Source organism: Pogona vitticeps, chromosome 9 (assembly GCF_051106095.1).
Source record: "Pogona vitticeps strain Pit_001003342236 chromosome 9, PviZW2.1, whole genome shotgun sequence".
Classification (NCBI taxonomy): Eukaryota; Metazoa; Chordata; class Lepidosauria; order Squamata; family Agamidae; genus Pogona; species Pogona vitticeps.
Window position 1 is genome coordinate 22,369,331 of NC_135791.1, and position 12,980 is coordinate 22,382,310.

At 43.9% G+C, this 12,980-nt stretch overlaps 1 protein-coding gene across 1 annotated transcript; it reads left to right on the forward strand.

Moving 5' to 3' along the window:
* Positions 1-402: 402 nt before the first annotated feature.
* DEDD2 (death effector domain containing 2) lies at positions 403-10,712 on the forward strand. The gene is made up of 6 exons (XM_020807905.3): positions 403-541; positions 1,553-2,231; positions 2,521-2,631; positions 2,951-3,082; positions 8,857-9,254; positions 9,857-10,712. Exons 2-5 carry the CDS (start codon positions 1,757-1,759, stop codon positions 9,228-9,230), a joined length of 1,092 nt encoding a protein of 363 aa, XP_020663564.3. The 5' UTR covers positions 403-541; positions 1,553-1,756; the 3' UTR covers positions 9,231-9,254; positions 9,857-10,712.
* The last annotated feature ends 2,268 nt before the right edge of the window (positions 10,713-12,980 follow it).

Sequence of the window (12,980 nt, forward strand, 5' to 3'; positions counted from 1 at the left end):
ACCCTGCGCCGCCGCTCGCAAGCCGCCCCACGGTTTACGCAGTCAGCGCCGTCTCCATGACACCGCCCAGGTCCTTTTATGTAAACGTTTCAATTCATTACGTCTTGGACGGGGCGGCGGGGGTGGGGAAAGGCGACGGAATTGTACGCTAGGAGTGTAAAGCAAATTACGTAACGGCAACGACATCTGCGGGGAAGAAGTCGAACAGCGAAAGGGGCTCTCGCCCATCCTTCACGGGGAGGCCGGCCTCCGCGTGGCTCCTCCCACGCACGTGGATCACGAGGACAGCCGCGGGCCGGCCGCGTGAGGGGAGGGAGGGCGACGCACGCGCCGTTGGCCTTTCGTCAACCCAGGCGTCGGAGAACGCATGCGCGGAGGGCTAGCTCGTGACGTTAGGACAGGGCAAAGGAAAAAAAACAACCCGGACGCATGCGTCGAGGGAGGGAGCAGGAGCCCAGGTTAGTATAGCGCAAGCGCAGTTGCGTCGAAGGTACGAGAAAGATCGGATCGGTGGGGCTGAGGTGGGAGCCGCCGGAGCTCGGTAAGTCTGTTGTTTTTAAAAATGGGTGTATAAGAGAGGATAGAGTAGGAAAAGAGAGACTATGATGTTTTTTTCAAGTGGAGGGTGGGGAGGAGAGAAAGGAGCCGCCTGGCTGCCGGCTTCATTTTATGCGAGCGAGGGGGGCTCGTAGGGAGGGGTCGCCCTTCGCCTTCGGGGGAGGAAAAAGGAGATTTCCCGTGAGGTAAACGAGTTCTGGCCCGTGGGAGTCACGAAGAGTCGGACACGGCTAAACGACAAGAAACGAGGGAAAAGCCGTCCAAAGGGGAGTGAGGCGGCGGGGAACCTCGACGAATACCGAACGGGGAAAAACACCGGGAAGGAGCCGGGCTCGGGAGGGGTTTGTGTGGAGGAAGCGGTGAGGTGGGGGGGGTGGGGGAATCAGAAGGTGGCCGTTAAGAACGAGGAAAGCGAACGGTTTGGAATGGGGGAGAATGGCGGAGATCAAAACAGCAGGAGGGGGGGAGGAAGAGGAGGAGGCCGCTCCCCTCCTCCCCCGGAGGACCCCCCCTCGGAGGTTGGGGAGGGACATGCGCGGAGAGCAAGCTCCTCCGTACGTGTAGAGACGGTGCTGGGTGCCAAGAGGGGTGCGGTGGCTGCGCCTCAGACACGGGGCTCGCCCGCCCCTCACCGGGCTTGTGCTCGCCCTTGTGACGGACTGGTTGGTGGGGGGGAGGGGGCGCCGCCTAGTTTCTTGGGGGTGGCGCTGCTGCCACCGTGTGGCGGGTTGGTGTCTTGCGCCGGCGCGGCTCGAGCATGAAACAGCATTTTGCTGTGGGAAAGGACGGCCGGAGCGAAGGGTCCCTCCCCAGCTAGCTTCCCTGTTGCAAATCCCTTCTCTGTCCCCGCCCCTTTGGGTGCAGAAGCAAAGGCAGAATGGGGATGAACGGTTGCTTGCTTTCTCCTTAGATACGCCTTTTCGTTTCTGCGTCTTCTGTGTGAGATGGAGCAGGATAAATCTCATTTAATTGCTTGGGTGTTTTTGTTTTTCAGACCCTTCTGTAGCAGTGCGGCAGCTGAATGTAATAGGATTGTTCTGGAGGCATCTCAACCGATTTTTTAATTCGTCATTTAAGTTGTAAAGCCCGCACGGCTGCTGAGATATCTCTGTTCCTTCTCTCTGAGTTCAAAGTACAACTGGTCTTTCCCACTAACTAGTTTGGAACAATTAAGATCTGTTGGGATTCAGCTCTGCCTATGGCTGACATTAGGAAATCACTTTTTGTTCACATGTGGGAGGAGGAAGAATGTCTAGAGTACTATGGGATGATTTCCCTGCATCGAATGTTTGACGTGATCGGCTCCCAGCTGACAGAGAATGATATAGAAGTACTCTCTTTCCTCCTGGATGAAACACAGCCATGGACCCATCCATTGGATCCTGCCCTCTGGGCTGTAGCAGCAGCAGAAGAGGGGGGTTCTGAGACCACATCACCTATATTAGAGAGCTGGAAAAAGAAGAATCAGCGCTGGTGTAGTTTGGGAAAGACTGATCCTAATCTTGAGGAAGCTGCAGATAGGCAGCGGCCCAAGAATGGTGTCCAGCTGCTCCTGGAACTAGAGAGGAGAGGCATATGTGATGAAACCAACTTTGTGCGGCTGTTGCAGCTCCTACGAGTTCTAACAAGGCATGACCTGCTACCATATGTCACCCTGAAAAGGCAACGTACAGGTATTGGGAAATTTCATCAAGTATGGGATTTTGACTTTCTTGAGTGAACTTACTATAGGATTTTTATTGTAAATAACACTTGCTGTCTTTTTCCAGGAATATTGGCACTAGGAGGCATAGGTGGGGTGGGGAGAATAGGGTCACTTTACTCTCTCAGTCACTGAGTTCGTGTATTATGATACTAAGCACATTTTTGTAGAGTTGATATCTAAACTTATTTGACTATTGGTGTTTCGAGCTGAAGTTGCTTCAGCTTTGTTTTAATTTTGAAATTCTTTTCACATTTTAGTTTCTCCTGAGAGATATACCTATGGACCATCTGTCCTATCATCGGACCGTCAGGTGGACAGCTGTCTCAGTTCAGCCTCTGCAGAGCCTCGGAATGATCAGTGGGAAACAGGTGTGTTTATTGTGTAGAAAAGCATTCATTCCTTTTCTGGTTTCCCTTTTATATCCTGTTTGCTGTAAATGTGAGATTTGCACAGTACATTAAGTATGATGTGTCATGAAACCAGTTTCTGTGCAATTCTGAGGTTGCATCAGTAGCAAGACACACTTCCCATGGTTTTCAACTTCTGTTGCAGAAAACAACTGTTTGTAAATAGTTTATCTGATATGGTTGGTTCGAAGTATAGATTCACCTATTATGTGAAATTTGAGATATGATTACTAATGATCCCATGTACCTGATTTGCTTATGCTTACCTCTTTCTTTACAGGCTCTAATTCCAGCAAAAGGAAGCGAGTTAGCAGAGGCCGGGCAAAGTCTGCTCCTCCTCGCAGGCGACGAGGAGCCAAGGCAGCTTCTACTCCAAAACAGGAAGTTCAAGCTCCCACCAAAGTGACCTGTGGTAGGTGTCTGCCTAGCATATGCTGCATTCCTGGAGCTCCTTTTTTGGAGTAATTCTCTTTTTTAACGCCCACAAAGCCATTTTAATACACTTGTTAGTAGTTTTGGTTTTCCTTAAGGGATGGATCAGATATAATCTTCTCTTTCTAACAGAGAGAAGTAAGAGTTGATCGGTAGACAAGATAAAAGGTATAATACACAGTTGTAATGAGAAAATCCTGATCTGTATGAGTGAATGTGAATTTTTTTCTTGCACTACTAGATGCAGTTTAAATAAATTGACGAGAGTTCATCCCAATTCAGTGGAAAAATAGAAGCTCTGGTCCCCTGTACAGAGCAGGGGTGGGGATGCTCTAGACCACTCCACCATATGCTGTCTTCAGTTCCCAATATGATGTGGCTGATTCCAGTGTTCATATCCAGTCCTCCCAACTGGTCAATTTTATTTATTTGCTGTCAGTACCTCTTACACCTCGTCCTTCACAAAAACAAAGATTTCCATTATGTATGGAATAATCTAAAATAAACTGAATGAGCGAAACAGTGTCTTCAGATCATTAGTACCTTAGCTCAGTTACTGGGAGGGCTGTGGAAGTTGTGACCTCAGTGCACCAATATGATATACTGGTCTTGGAGAGAGCAGACTGTCTAACCGCTCTGGTGTTGTTTTCTGTGATTAATTGGAGAAGCATTGAGGCAAATCTGGACTAGTTCCATTGAGTCTGTCTGCCATTTTTCTGCTTCAGTCACTGCAGATTAAAAACAACTCCGTTGAAATTACATATGTACACTTTAAAAGGAAAGAGTTATAGATTCAGAGTGTGACAGTGTCTGAAAGTTTCTGATGTGTTCCGGATAATGTTTTGTGGAGTAAGTGTAAATAAGAATAGAGTTAAACTCATTTGAGAATAACAAGGCTTGTTTATAAAAGTTAGTTTTTTCTTGTCAAGATATCATCTAAAAGATTGATTTCTATTTGTTCTGCAAGGAACTTGCAGGCACAACTGCTACCTAAGATAAAACTAAATAAGAATAGACTTCAGTCTAAATGGGCGAGATATAAATTAAATAAATAAATAATTACGCTGTTGGGCAAGAATGATTGGTCTGTATTTTTGAGTTGTGGCCTAGATTGTAAGTGGTCTTTTGGCCACGTGGCTGCAGAATGTCCAGGAATACTTTAGCCATCATTCCATCTAACGCCCAGACAGAGTTTTGGCATTATCATTGCCAATGCTGCTTGGTTTCTATACTACATTTCTCATTAGGGTCCATTTTCATGGTTTGGATGATAGTAGCAGCCTACTATATAGGTTTTGCTTAAATCCCATAGACTTCAAATATTCAAGTGAATGATTTGCATTCAGATTTACTGTAAATCTCTTATAAATTCAATAAATCAAATCCTTGCTTGATATCCTGGGTATTCAGTTGTTTGTCTCTAAGACCAGCATATATCATCTTGTTTCTATAACTTACGGCTTTTCTGTGCGCGTCTGGGTGATAATTCCACATGGAGAAACTGTGAAATCTGTTAGTAGAGATGTGACAATCCATACACAGTTTTCACAGTTTCATTCCACAGATATGGATTAAATCTAAAGCTTACCTCGCAAGTAGATGGATGCCAAGGGCTGGTATAGGATCCAAACAGAAACCAGTGTTCTCTTGTCTTTATGTCAGTGCAATGCAAATGAAAAAAAAAAGCGAATGCACAAAAACACTTGTCTTAACATCTGACCAATTTACAGGCAATGGGTTCTAACGAAGAAGGTTCAAAAATAATACAATGAGTGTCAAAACTGCAACTTCAAGGTGCAGCTAAGGCTTCTGCCGGGTAGGTGCAAGGATCAAACTGTAAGCTCCATTCAACACTAGATTTTTGCCTGTATACTTTGTAATATTACTTTGTTTCACTGGGGCAGATCCTGAGGACTTGTGTTACACAGGCAGCTGCAGTTGAATTAAGCTCTGTTTCTTATACCCTTCTGAGTTGTACGTATAATCTTGGGAGTGTGATTTCCATCTCCCTTTCCAGGGTGCAACCTCCTGGGCTATTTTATCCTCCAGGAACCAGAAGTTAGTTGTTGGGGGGAAAAGTACAACCCCCCCCCATGATCTTTTTGTTGCTATTTGCTTTCTGCCAATTCTTTCTCAATCCGTCATTTAAATTCCAGGTTACTAAGCAAAAGTTGATGATAAAGAGACTCTGTCTCTCTTGTGCACTCCTCAAAGAATGGTCTCGCAAAGGTAAATGAATCCATGCACCCAAATTTCCACCAGTTCTTTGTGAAACAAAACTGTGTTTAAATGTGTGCTGAATTATCTAAATCTGGAGGAGCCATCGGTTGCCCTCTTCTGCATGTTAGCGTCTTGGACAGCATATTAGCTATTCAGATGCTCAGTGGGGACAGGGCTGCATTGGCAGCTCCTGGGAATATAGAGCCATTCCAGACTGGCACCGCAGGGGGCTTGTGCTGCAAACCTCCAGCAGGGTCTGATGGAAACAGGCTGAGGAATATGCCCCATACAGGGCTGTTATTTGTTGATGTCTTAAGTATCAATCCATTGAAGCCTTTACTTAGCTAGGTAGGGAGACAGTACCTCTTACGTCAGGTGAGCCTTTTCATGGTATAGCCACTGCTGCAGATATTGGGTCATTGTTAGTTTTTACAGAATCCCCTTTGGGCTTTGTTCAATCTTTTTTCGTTGGGGGCAGAAAAATGCCCTTAATTTCTTCATCTTGTTCAGGTGCTTTTAACAGTTGTGTGCTGGCCAATGGGGTTTATTATTGGTGGATGTACTGCCAATGTTTAATAATCTACCCTGAGTTATGTTACTATTTTTCTTTCAAAATCCAGTTGATACTGTTCTACTGTTACAGTTTTAACCAACCCAATATTATAATAAAAGTGATATTGCATTGGTCTATGTGCCATTTGGCACTCTTAAAGAATAAGCATTCTGTGTTCTTCCAGGGAGAATTCCCGTGCTCATCTGGTATCTGCAGCAGTCTGTATCAGCTTAACGCAGAAGTTAACATACCTCCTTTTCTCCATTTTGTGTTCTTTTGCCATATTGAATCTCAAAATGATTTCTTGCTGTTACCATGTGCTAAAAGTCTTGAACCATCTTTCTCTCGGTCCACAGTTGAAATCCATCCCTGGAAAAGCATAAGTATTGGCCCAGGCAAGCGGGCCAAGTACCAGACACTGGTAAAAATACCCAGACAAACTAAAAAGCAAAAACTTAAGTGTGCCCTCATGATTATTTCAGCTGCCTCTTCAACGCTTCTCCTATTTTAGAAGCGACCCTGCATCTGGACCCTGCAGCGCTCTTGTAAAACAAGCTGTGAGGGACACGACCTTGGACTCTGGGACTTGTTGCCTTCTGCACAGTGGAGGCATTTTTCTGCTGTTAAACTGTCTGTAATGGGTTTTGATGGCTTGTGAAAATTGTGTATCAAGTGTGGGGGACAGAATGTAGTATAATGAGCAGAACTTGAATCAGTACTGTACGTAGGTTCCAACTCTCTTTTGCAAACCTGGAATTTTAACATTGCTCTGTTGGGTCTTTTGATCTCGGTTTGTAATTACGTAGTACTGAATACATGATGAAAGGGTTGTATGGGTGATGAGGTGACAGGCCTCCTCCTTTGAAACCATCCTACTTGAGTGGTAACGGACTTGGCAGATTCTTTAGTCTTGCTACCACAATTTAAATGTGGGAAGGCAATATTGATGGAAGCCTCTGCAATGTGGGGTTCTCTGGTGTGTGTCCAAGCTATATATACTTCCAAACAATGACCACAGTGGGATTATTTCACTGGAACTGGGGCCTGAACCTGGAGAATTGAGTGGGTGTGGTTCTGTCTTTGCAGCCTCAGCTAATGTCGGTTTTGCCCGAATAGGTCATGTCTAATCTAATGCAGCTGCTCAGGGCTTGCATTACTGCTGGCGGGGCAAGGTCACGGAACCAGTTCTCACTTCTTTCAGCCAGTTCTGCCGAAACCGCCCCACAGCCTTGCAGTTGACATGTATCCTGCGTGTTTGAAATAAAAGTTAGGTTCATCCACTGTAGTCTGTACTTAGAGGTTTTAATGCTGTCCTGGGAGAGTAAGCATTTTTAGTCACTTATGCGCAACATGACTCTTGACTCAAGAGATGCCAGTATGTTAACGCCAACTCTGACAGCTGCTGTCCTTAAGTACTCAGCACCCTTTTGATATTGAAAGCTGAGCGAGCTGTTCTGTTCTGATAAAATCCTGTGCCAACCTATGATAGATGCAAAAATATCTGTATCTAAGCTGTGTACAGTGCTAATAAAAATGGAATCTTTCACCTGCTCTGCATATAGGCAGTATGTCGGTTGGGAATCTGTGGTTGGGTTATGAAGATCGTTTCCAGTGGGCCCAGCAGTTGATCTCCTTTAACATGCTGCTCCATCAAGAGGCGCAAGTGTTGGCGTGTGAAATAGTAAAAGGAGTCTCTGCGTTGAATTCATAGTTTCAGATACATGGAGTTTTTCCTCATGTGGAAGATGGCACTGCCTCTAACAGAAATTCCCCCTTTTGAGTGGAGTGGTGCCATTTACTGGATAATCTGTGGAATGAAAAAAAATATGACTACAGTTATCTAATAAAATTTGCTGCTGTTGCCCATCTGGAAAGAAAATGGTTCCAAGTTCACTCTTGGTTGAGGCTTAGTAATTCATTACCAGAAATTTGTCTTGTATCTAGATGTTATGGGTGGGTATGGGCTCCAGGCAGTACAAAGTTGCTGGTAAAGGGCTGTGACTGCACTTTGAGTTAATGCTTCTACAGGTGATGACCACAAGACACAGAGAAATTAAAGCTGACGGCCTTGTTGAGCGTATGTAATACACCACCTGCCTCATTTTTTAAACGTATCCTGCTCTGTATTTGTTCCATTTCTCCCTCCCTCTTTCAGCTACACTGCTGAAAATGTTTTCAATAATTGATCAAAACTAAATTTTTTCCACTGTCCATCGTTACAGCTGAACTTCACTGATTTTTTTAGCGTGTGTATAATGCATTGATAAGGTTACCTTGGCAGCAAGTCAATTTCAACATAGCTCAAACCTAATTCAGAGCTTTTTAAAGCAGACTTTCAGTGGTGAGCCTTTTTCCTGTCATCTTGCTCCAGATCATGGGACTTTATGGCCTAAGGTGAAGCAGTGATCCAGGTTAATTAAAAAAGATGTAGATACGGCTTTAAGGATTGTGGGTTGAAATAGTTTGAAAGCTCTTGAAGAAATACTCCATTGGCATCAACAGTAATCGACAGTTGCTGTAGTTGGCTATAACAGGCGTGGAATAGAGAGAGGAAATTAGACCTGTAGGCTTCTTCTGATGCTAAGGGTGACAGCTAAGTCAGAATGTATCTGTGTATTTCACTTGCTATGTGTGTCACTGGCGTGGTTAGATGTAGTGTTGATGGACATTAGCGAAGTTCAGCTCTAACTTTGTGCCAGTGGTACAATTCAAAAAGGTAAACACCCCTTGCTGGAACTGACCATCTCAAGGAACCTGAACTTTTGTGGAAACCTGAGTGGCCTGGATCATCAGCTTGGTGGGTTTTTAAGTTCGGCACGTGTTCAGGGCTTTTGGAGTGCCCAATCCTAGAATATTGCTGCATGATTGTGTGTTTGTCTGCACTGTCCGTTTGTGACTCCCAGCTCTAACGTTTCTCCTCCCTTTTTTCTCCCCCTTCCCCTTCTCTCTCTTTCTGTCTCTATTCATTATGTTATGCTCAGACATCCGGCTCCGTGTTCGTGCAGAATACTGTGAGCATGAGCCTGTCTTGCGTCAGAATGTGATGTCAAACAAGCAGAACCGGTTGGAGCGCCAGTTTGATGTCTTTGGGCAGTCCAACACAATCCTCAAGTCTCGTGACCTGGGTTCAATCATCTGTGACATTAAATTCTCGGAGTTGTCCTACCTGGATGCCTTCTGGAGTGACTATATGAATGGCTCTCTGTTAGAGGCGCTGAAGGGAGTTTTCATCACAGATTCCCTCAAAGAGGCTGTCGGCCAGGAGGCTATCCGACTACTAGTCAATGTGGATGAGGATGATTATGAGGAAGGACGACGGCTCTTGCTGGAAAGCGTTTCTCCCCAGACGTGGTAGCTAATGTACCTCTAGGAAATCTAGGTAGGTTCCCTTAGGATTAGCTTGCACTCATGTATGTGGTTATAGCTCCCTAGTGATGAAGCTGTCTCCTGTGTTAATCAGCTCTTATTTTCCATTGGCTCAACAATAATAATGAATTTTGTAGGTGGCAGTAAGGGCTACAGTTAGGTGAATGTAGAAGGACTCAGTACCTTAATCTAGTGTGAGTGTTGTTCCACAAAGACATCCAGCTCAAGGAAATGGAACGTCTTCTGCAAGTGATAACCAGTACTTTTCTTCCCGAGACCTAACTAGCTGCCAGTCCTCGTTTTGCAAGATGTATTTTATGTTCATAGCACGACTGGATTCTGTACTGACTTTTAAAAAATCATTTAAATTGTGTAATGCAAAAAAGGCATTTAAAATACATAATGTAAACCTCATAAAGAGCAAGATTAAACAAAACTAATAGAACTAGAAAAGCAACTAGCCTAGATAAGAGTATAGGTAGACCCTGCAGATCTCATGATGGTCGGCAGACCAAAGGCTCTCTGGAAAAGAATGCTTTTTCTTTTATCATCTGAATACAAACAGGGATGCATGTGGAACTAGTACTCTGCTTAACACCCTCTATTTTCTCACAGGGCACTTCATTTTGACTCCCTGGTTACCATATCTGCATTGGATATAGACTTCAGGCGGGAAAAAGGACTTAGAAAAAGAATCCTCTTCCTGTCGTGGGGCAAGGCTGGATCTTGGCAGCGACGGGATTCCAGGGAGTCACGGTTGTCTCATGGCTGCTCCTGTAGAGGATGAAGCATTGAGATGCCAGCAGGGAAAAAGTTAATGGACATTAGAGGGTAGCAGGGCTTGGATGGAGCATCAACAGTGCAGATACCTCACATTCTGGGTTGAAAGAGGAATATTTCATGGATGGGTTTTGTCCTGATGAAGCATAAAAAGGGCTTGATGCCCTTTTGATATAAGTTGGTGTGCACATCATGCTTTTGCTACTAGTATTCTGTTGTTGTTTTTTTGCCTCCTCTCTTGCAGAGGTGGGGAATGGTCTCACTTTGAAGCCTGACAGCGAAGCATGCTGTGCTAACTATTCTTTTTCTTTAAAAAGAGAAATAAATATATTTCTCTCAGATCTGATGTTGGAGGGTGGACTTCTTCCCTTTAAGTTAAAAATTTGACCAAGCCCCACAGGGCACGGAAGACTGTAAAAATAAAAACTTGAGTCACTTTTCTGAGGACACTTTTCAACTCAGTGGTTGTTTGTACATAGTATAAATAAGGGGGGTTTAAAAATGCAAAGAAGCCGCTCAGGCAGCGTCTCCAGGTGGAGAGAACTGCTTGGCTGCAGTTTTCAGGGCCAGAGGCCAGAAATATGTAATTTAAAAAGTTGTATTTTTTTTACAGCAACAAAAGACTTTTGTCCAAAATTCTTAATGTATTGTATTTGCAAATGACAGTGTCAATAAAGAAAAGAATTTGCAACGTTTGGATTCATTTTTAATTCTCAGCAAGATTGTCGTAGAATGTCAACTCAAAATCTCTGATGCTCTGCTTAAATCTCTGTACTCTCCCTTCGGGAAAAGCAGTTGGGTGTAGGTTAATTTTTGTGTTGTGTCAAATGATGTGACTGCCTTGTCACCATAAGGAATGGTGGCACTGCCCTCCTAACAGATTTTAGGAGGGTGGAAGCGGAAATTCACTCTACCCCATGTAATGAACAGGAACTGAAGAAGTCTTGCTTTATTGCAGACAGTGCAAAAGTGTTTTCTGGTGGTCGAGATGGGGAAGGACGTTTGGGCAGATGAGTCTTGGCTGGAAGGCTTCCAGCCACACAAGTTACTGAGTCTGCCAGACTTTGTGTCAGCTGCCAAGAAACACTAAGGTGTCTGATTTTGGCAGGATGCATTCAAACACAAGAAGAGCCCTCCTGGATCAGACCAAAGGACTTTCTAGTTCAATGTTCTGTTCATGTAGTTTCCAAACAGTTGTCTATGTGAAGCCCATATAGATAAGTACATGGTTCCAGCTGTATTTCCTCATGTTCTCCAGCAACAGATAACACCCAGGTCCTGTTGTTTGGTACAGAAGATGATATATAAGTCATCCTAACCACAATAGCATTTTTTCACACATTGAACCTTTTAAAGTCCAAGTTGGTGGCTATCTGCAGCTTGCCCAAGGCCGTTGTCTCCCGGAGGTACAGCGGGGAATCAACCTGTGGCTGTTGAGCCAGATACCTAACTCACTGAGCTTCATCTTGTGGCAGAGAATTCCACAGATTGTGTTATGTGAAGATGCACTTCCATGTACAGTATTCTGAATCAACGGCAGTGGATGACTCAGGCTCTAACAGGAGAAAGGGAGTGCTTTCTTTTTGCCTCGGCTTCCTGGATGATAATTTTACTGTATATACCTCTTTAATTTCATATGTAGCATATGAAAAGCAGGATTAGATTAGGAGATGAAATAGGAAGGAAGATTAACATTTAAAGATGCATAGATGAGACATAGTGGCAGAAAGCAGTAGTGATGCCCGAGAAAGGTGAAAGAAGAAATTGCAAAAGCACAATTGCTGTTGAAAATTGAGAGAAAAACGAGAGTACAGAAAAATCACATGTTGACAATGAATAAAAAGTGCATACATTTTCTATACTTTGGTTCAAGTAAGGATTCAAGTGAACATTACAGCCAAGAAATCAAGATGAGAAAAGATCATTAGAATGTAGATGTGTCAGTGGAGACCAAAGCCAAGTTCTTCTACCCTTTTCCCCTGAAAATAAGACCTAGTATGATTTTTCAGGATGCTTGTAATATAAGCCGTACTCCGAAAATAAGCGCCAGTTAAGTGAAAGCCCGCCCTCCAGCATTGTGCAGCAACCAGAAGACGATGACATGACTAAAATAAAACATCCCCTGAAAATAAGCCCTAATGTGTTTTTTGGAGCAAAAATTAATATAAGACCTTGTCTTATTTTCTGGGAAACACGGTATACTGTGGTATTTCTAGTAACTGTAAAAGGATGTGGAAGGTGGATAGTAAAGAAAGCTAACAAAAAATCAATTTATTCAAAATATTAATAGTGAATGGAGATTTTTCTGAGCAGAAATTGTATTGTGGATCACTAGAAAGACAAGTACAGTAAGTGGTTTCTAGAGCAAATCAAGTCTCTTAGTAGAAGCTAAAATGAATTCACGGAGGCTAGTGTATTTTGGGCATCTCATAAGATCAAGTTTGCTGGAAAAGGTAGGAAAATGTATAAGCAGAGAGAAAGGAGAAGATAGATGGATTGACTCAGTAAGGGAAGCCGTTACCTTCAGTTTGCAAGACCGGAGCAAGACTATTAAATGGTATTAACAATAAGACCCCCTTTTGGAGGTGGTTAATTGAGAGGATCATTGTTCAGTAAGATAACTGGATAGCCCACAGCATCAATATCATGCCTACCCATAATCAGCTGCTCTACGACAAAACCAAGTTGATCCAGTCTCTATGCTGATTCATTTTTACACCTTTTCCACTGTTGTTGCTGTGTTGTCAAGTCCATTCCGATTTATGGCAAGCCTTTCCAGGTATAGAAAATACTCAGAAGTGGTTTATCATTCTTTTCTTCTGGGGACACCGTGGGCCTGGGCAGCTGACCCGAGGTCACACGGGCTGGCCCTTCTCTCGGGAGGCTCAGTGTTGAATCGGTCTCCTCTAACCTTTGGCTTCTCACCGAGTTATTTATTTTCCAGTTTTAGACAGGAGGA

Bases quoted from the DNA above. Each gene is read 5' to 3' on its own strand.
- DEDD2 (XM_020807905.3), top strand. From the start codon at position 1,757: ATGGCTGACATTAGGAAATCACTTTTTGTTCACATGTGGGAGGAGGAA. The intron at 2,632-2,950 runs GTGTGTTTATTG...CTTTCTTTACAG, and splicing joins GAATGATCAGTGGGAAACAG to GCTCTAATTCCAGCAAAAGG. The intron at 3,083-8,856 runs GTAGGTGTCTGC...TGTTATGCTCAG, and splicing joins TCCCACCAAAGTGACCTGTG to ACATCCGGCTCCGTGTTCGT.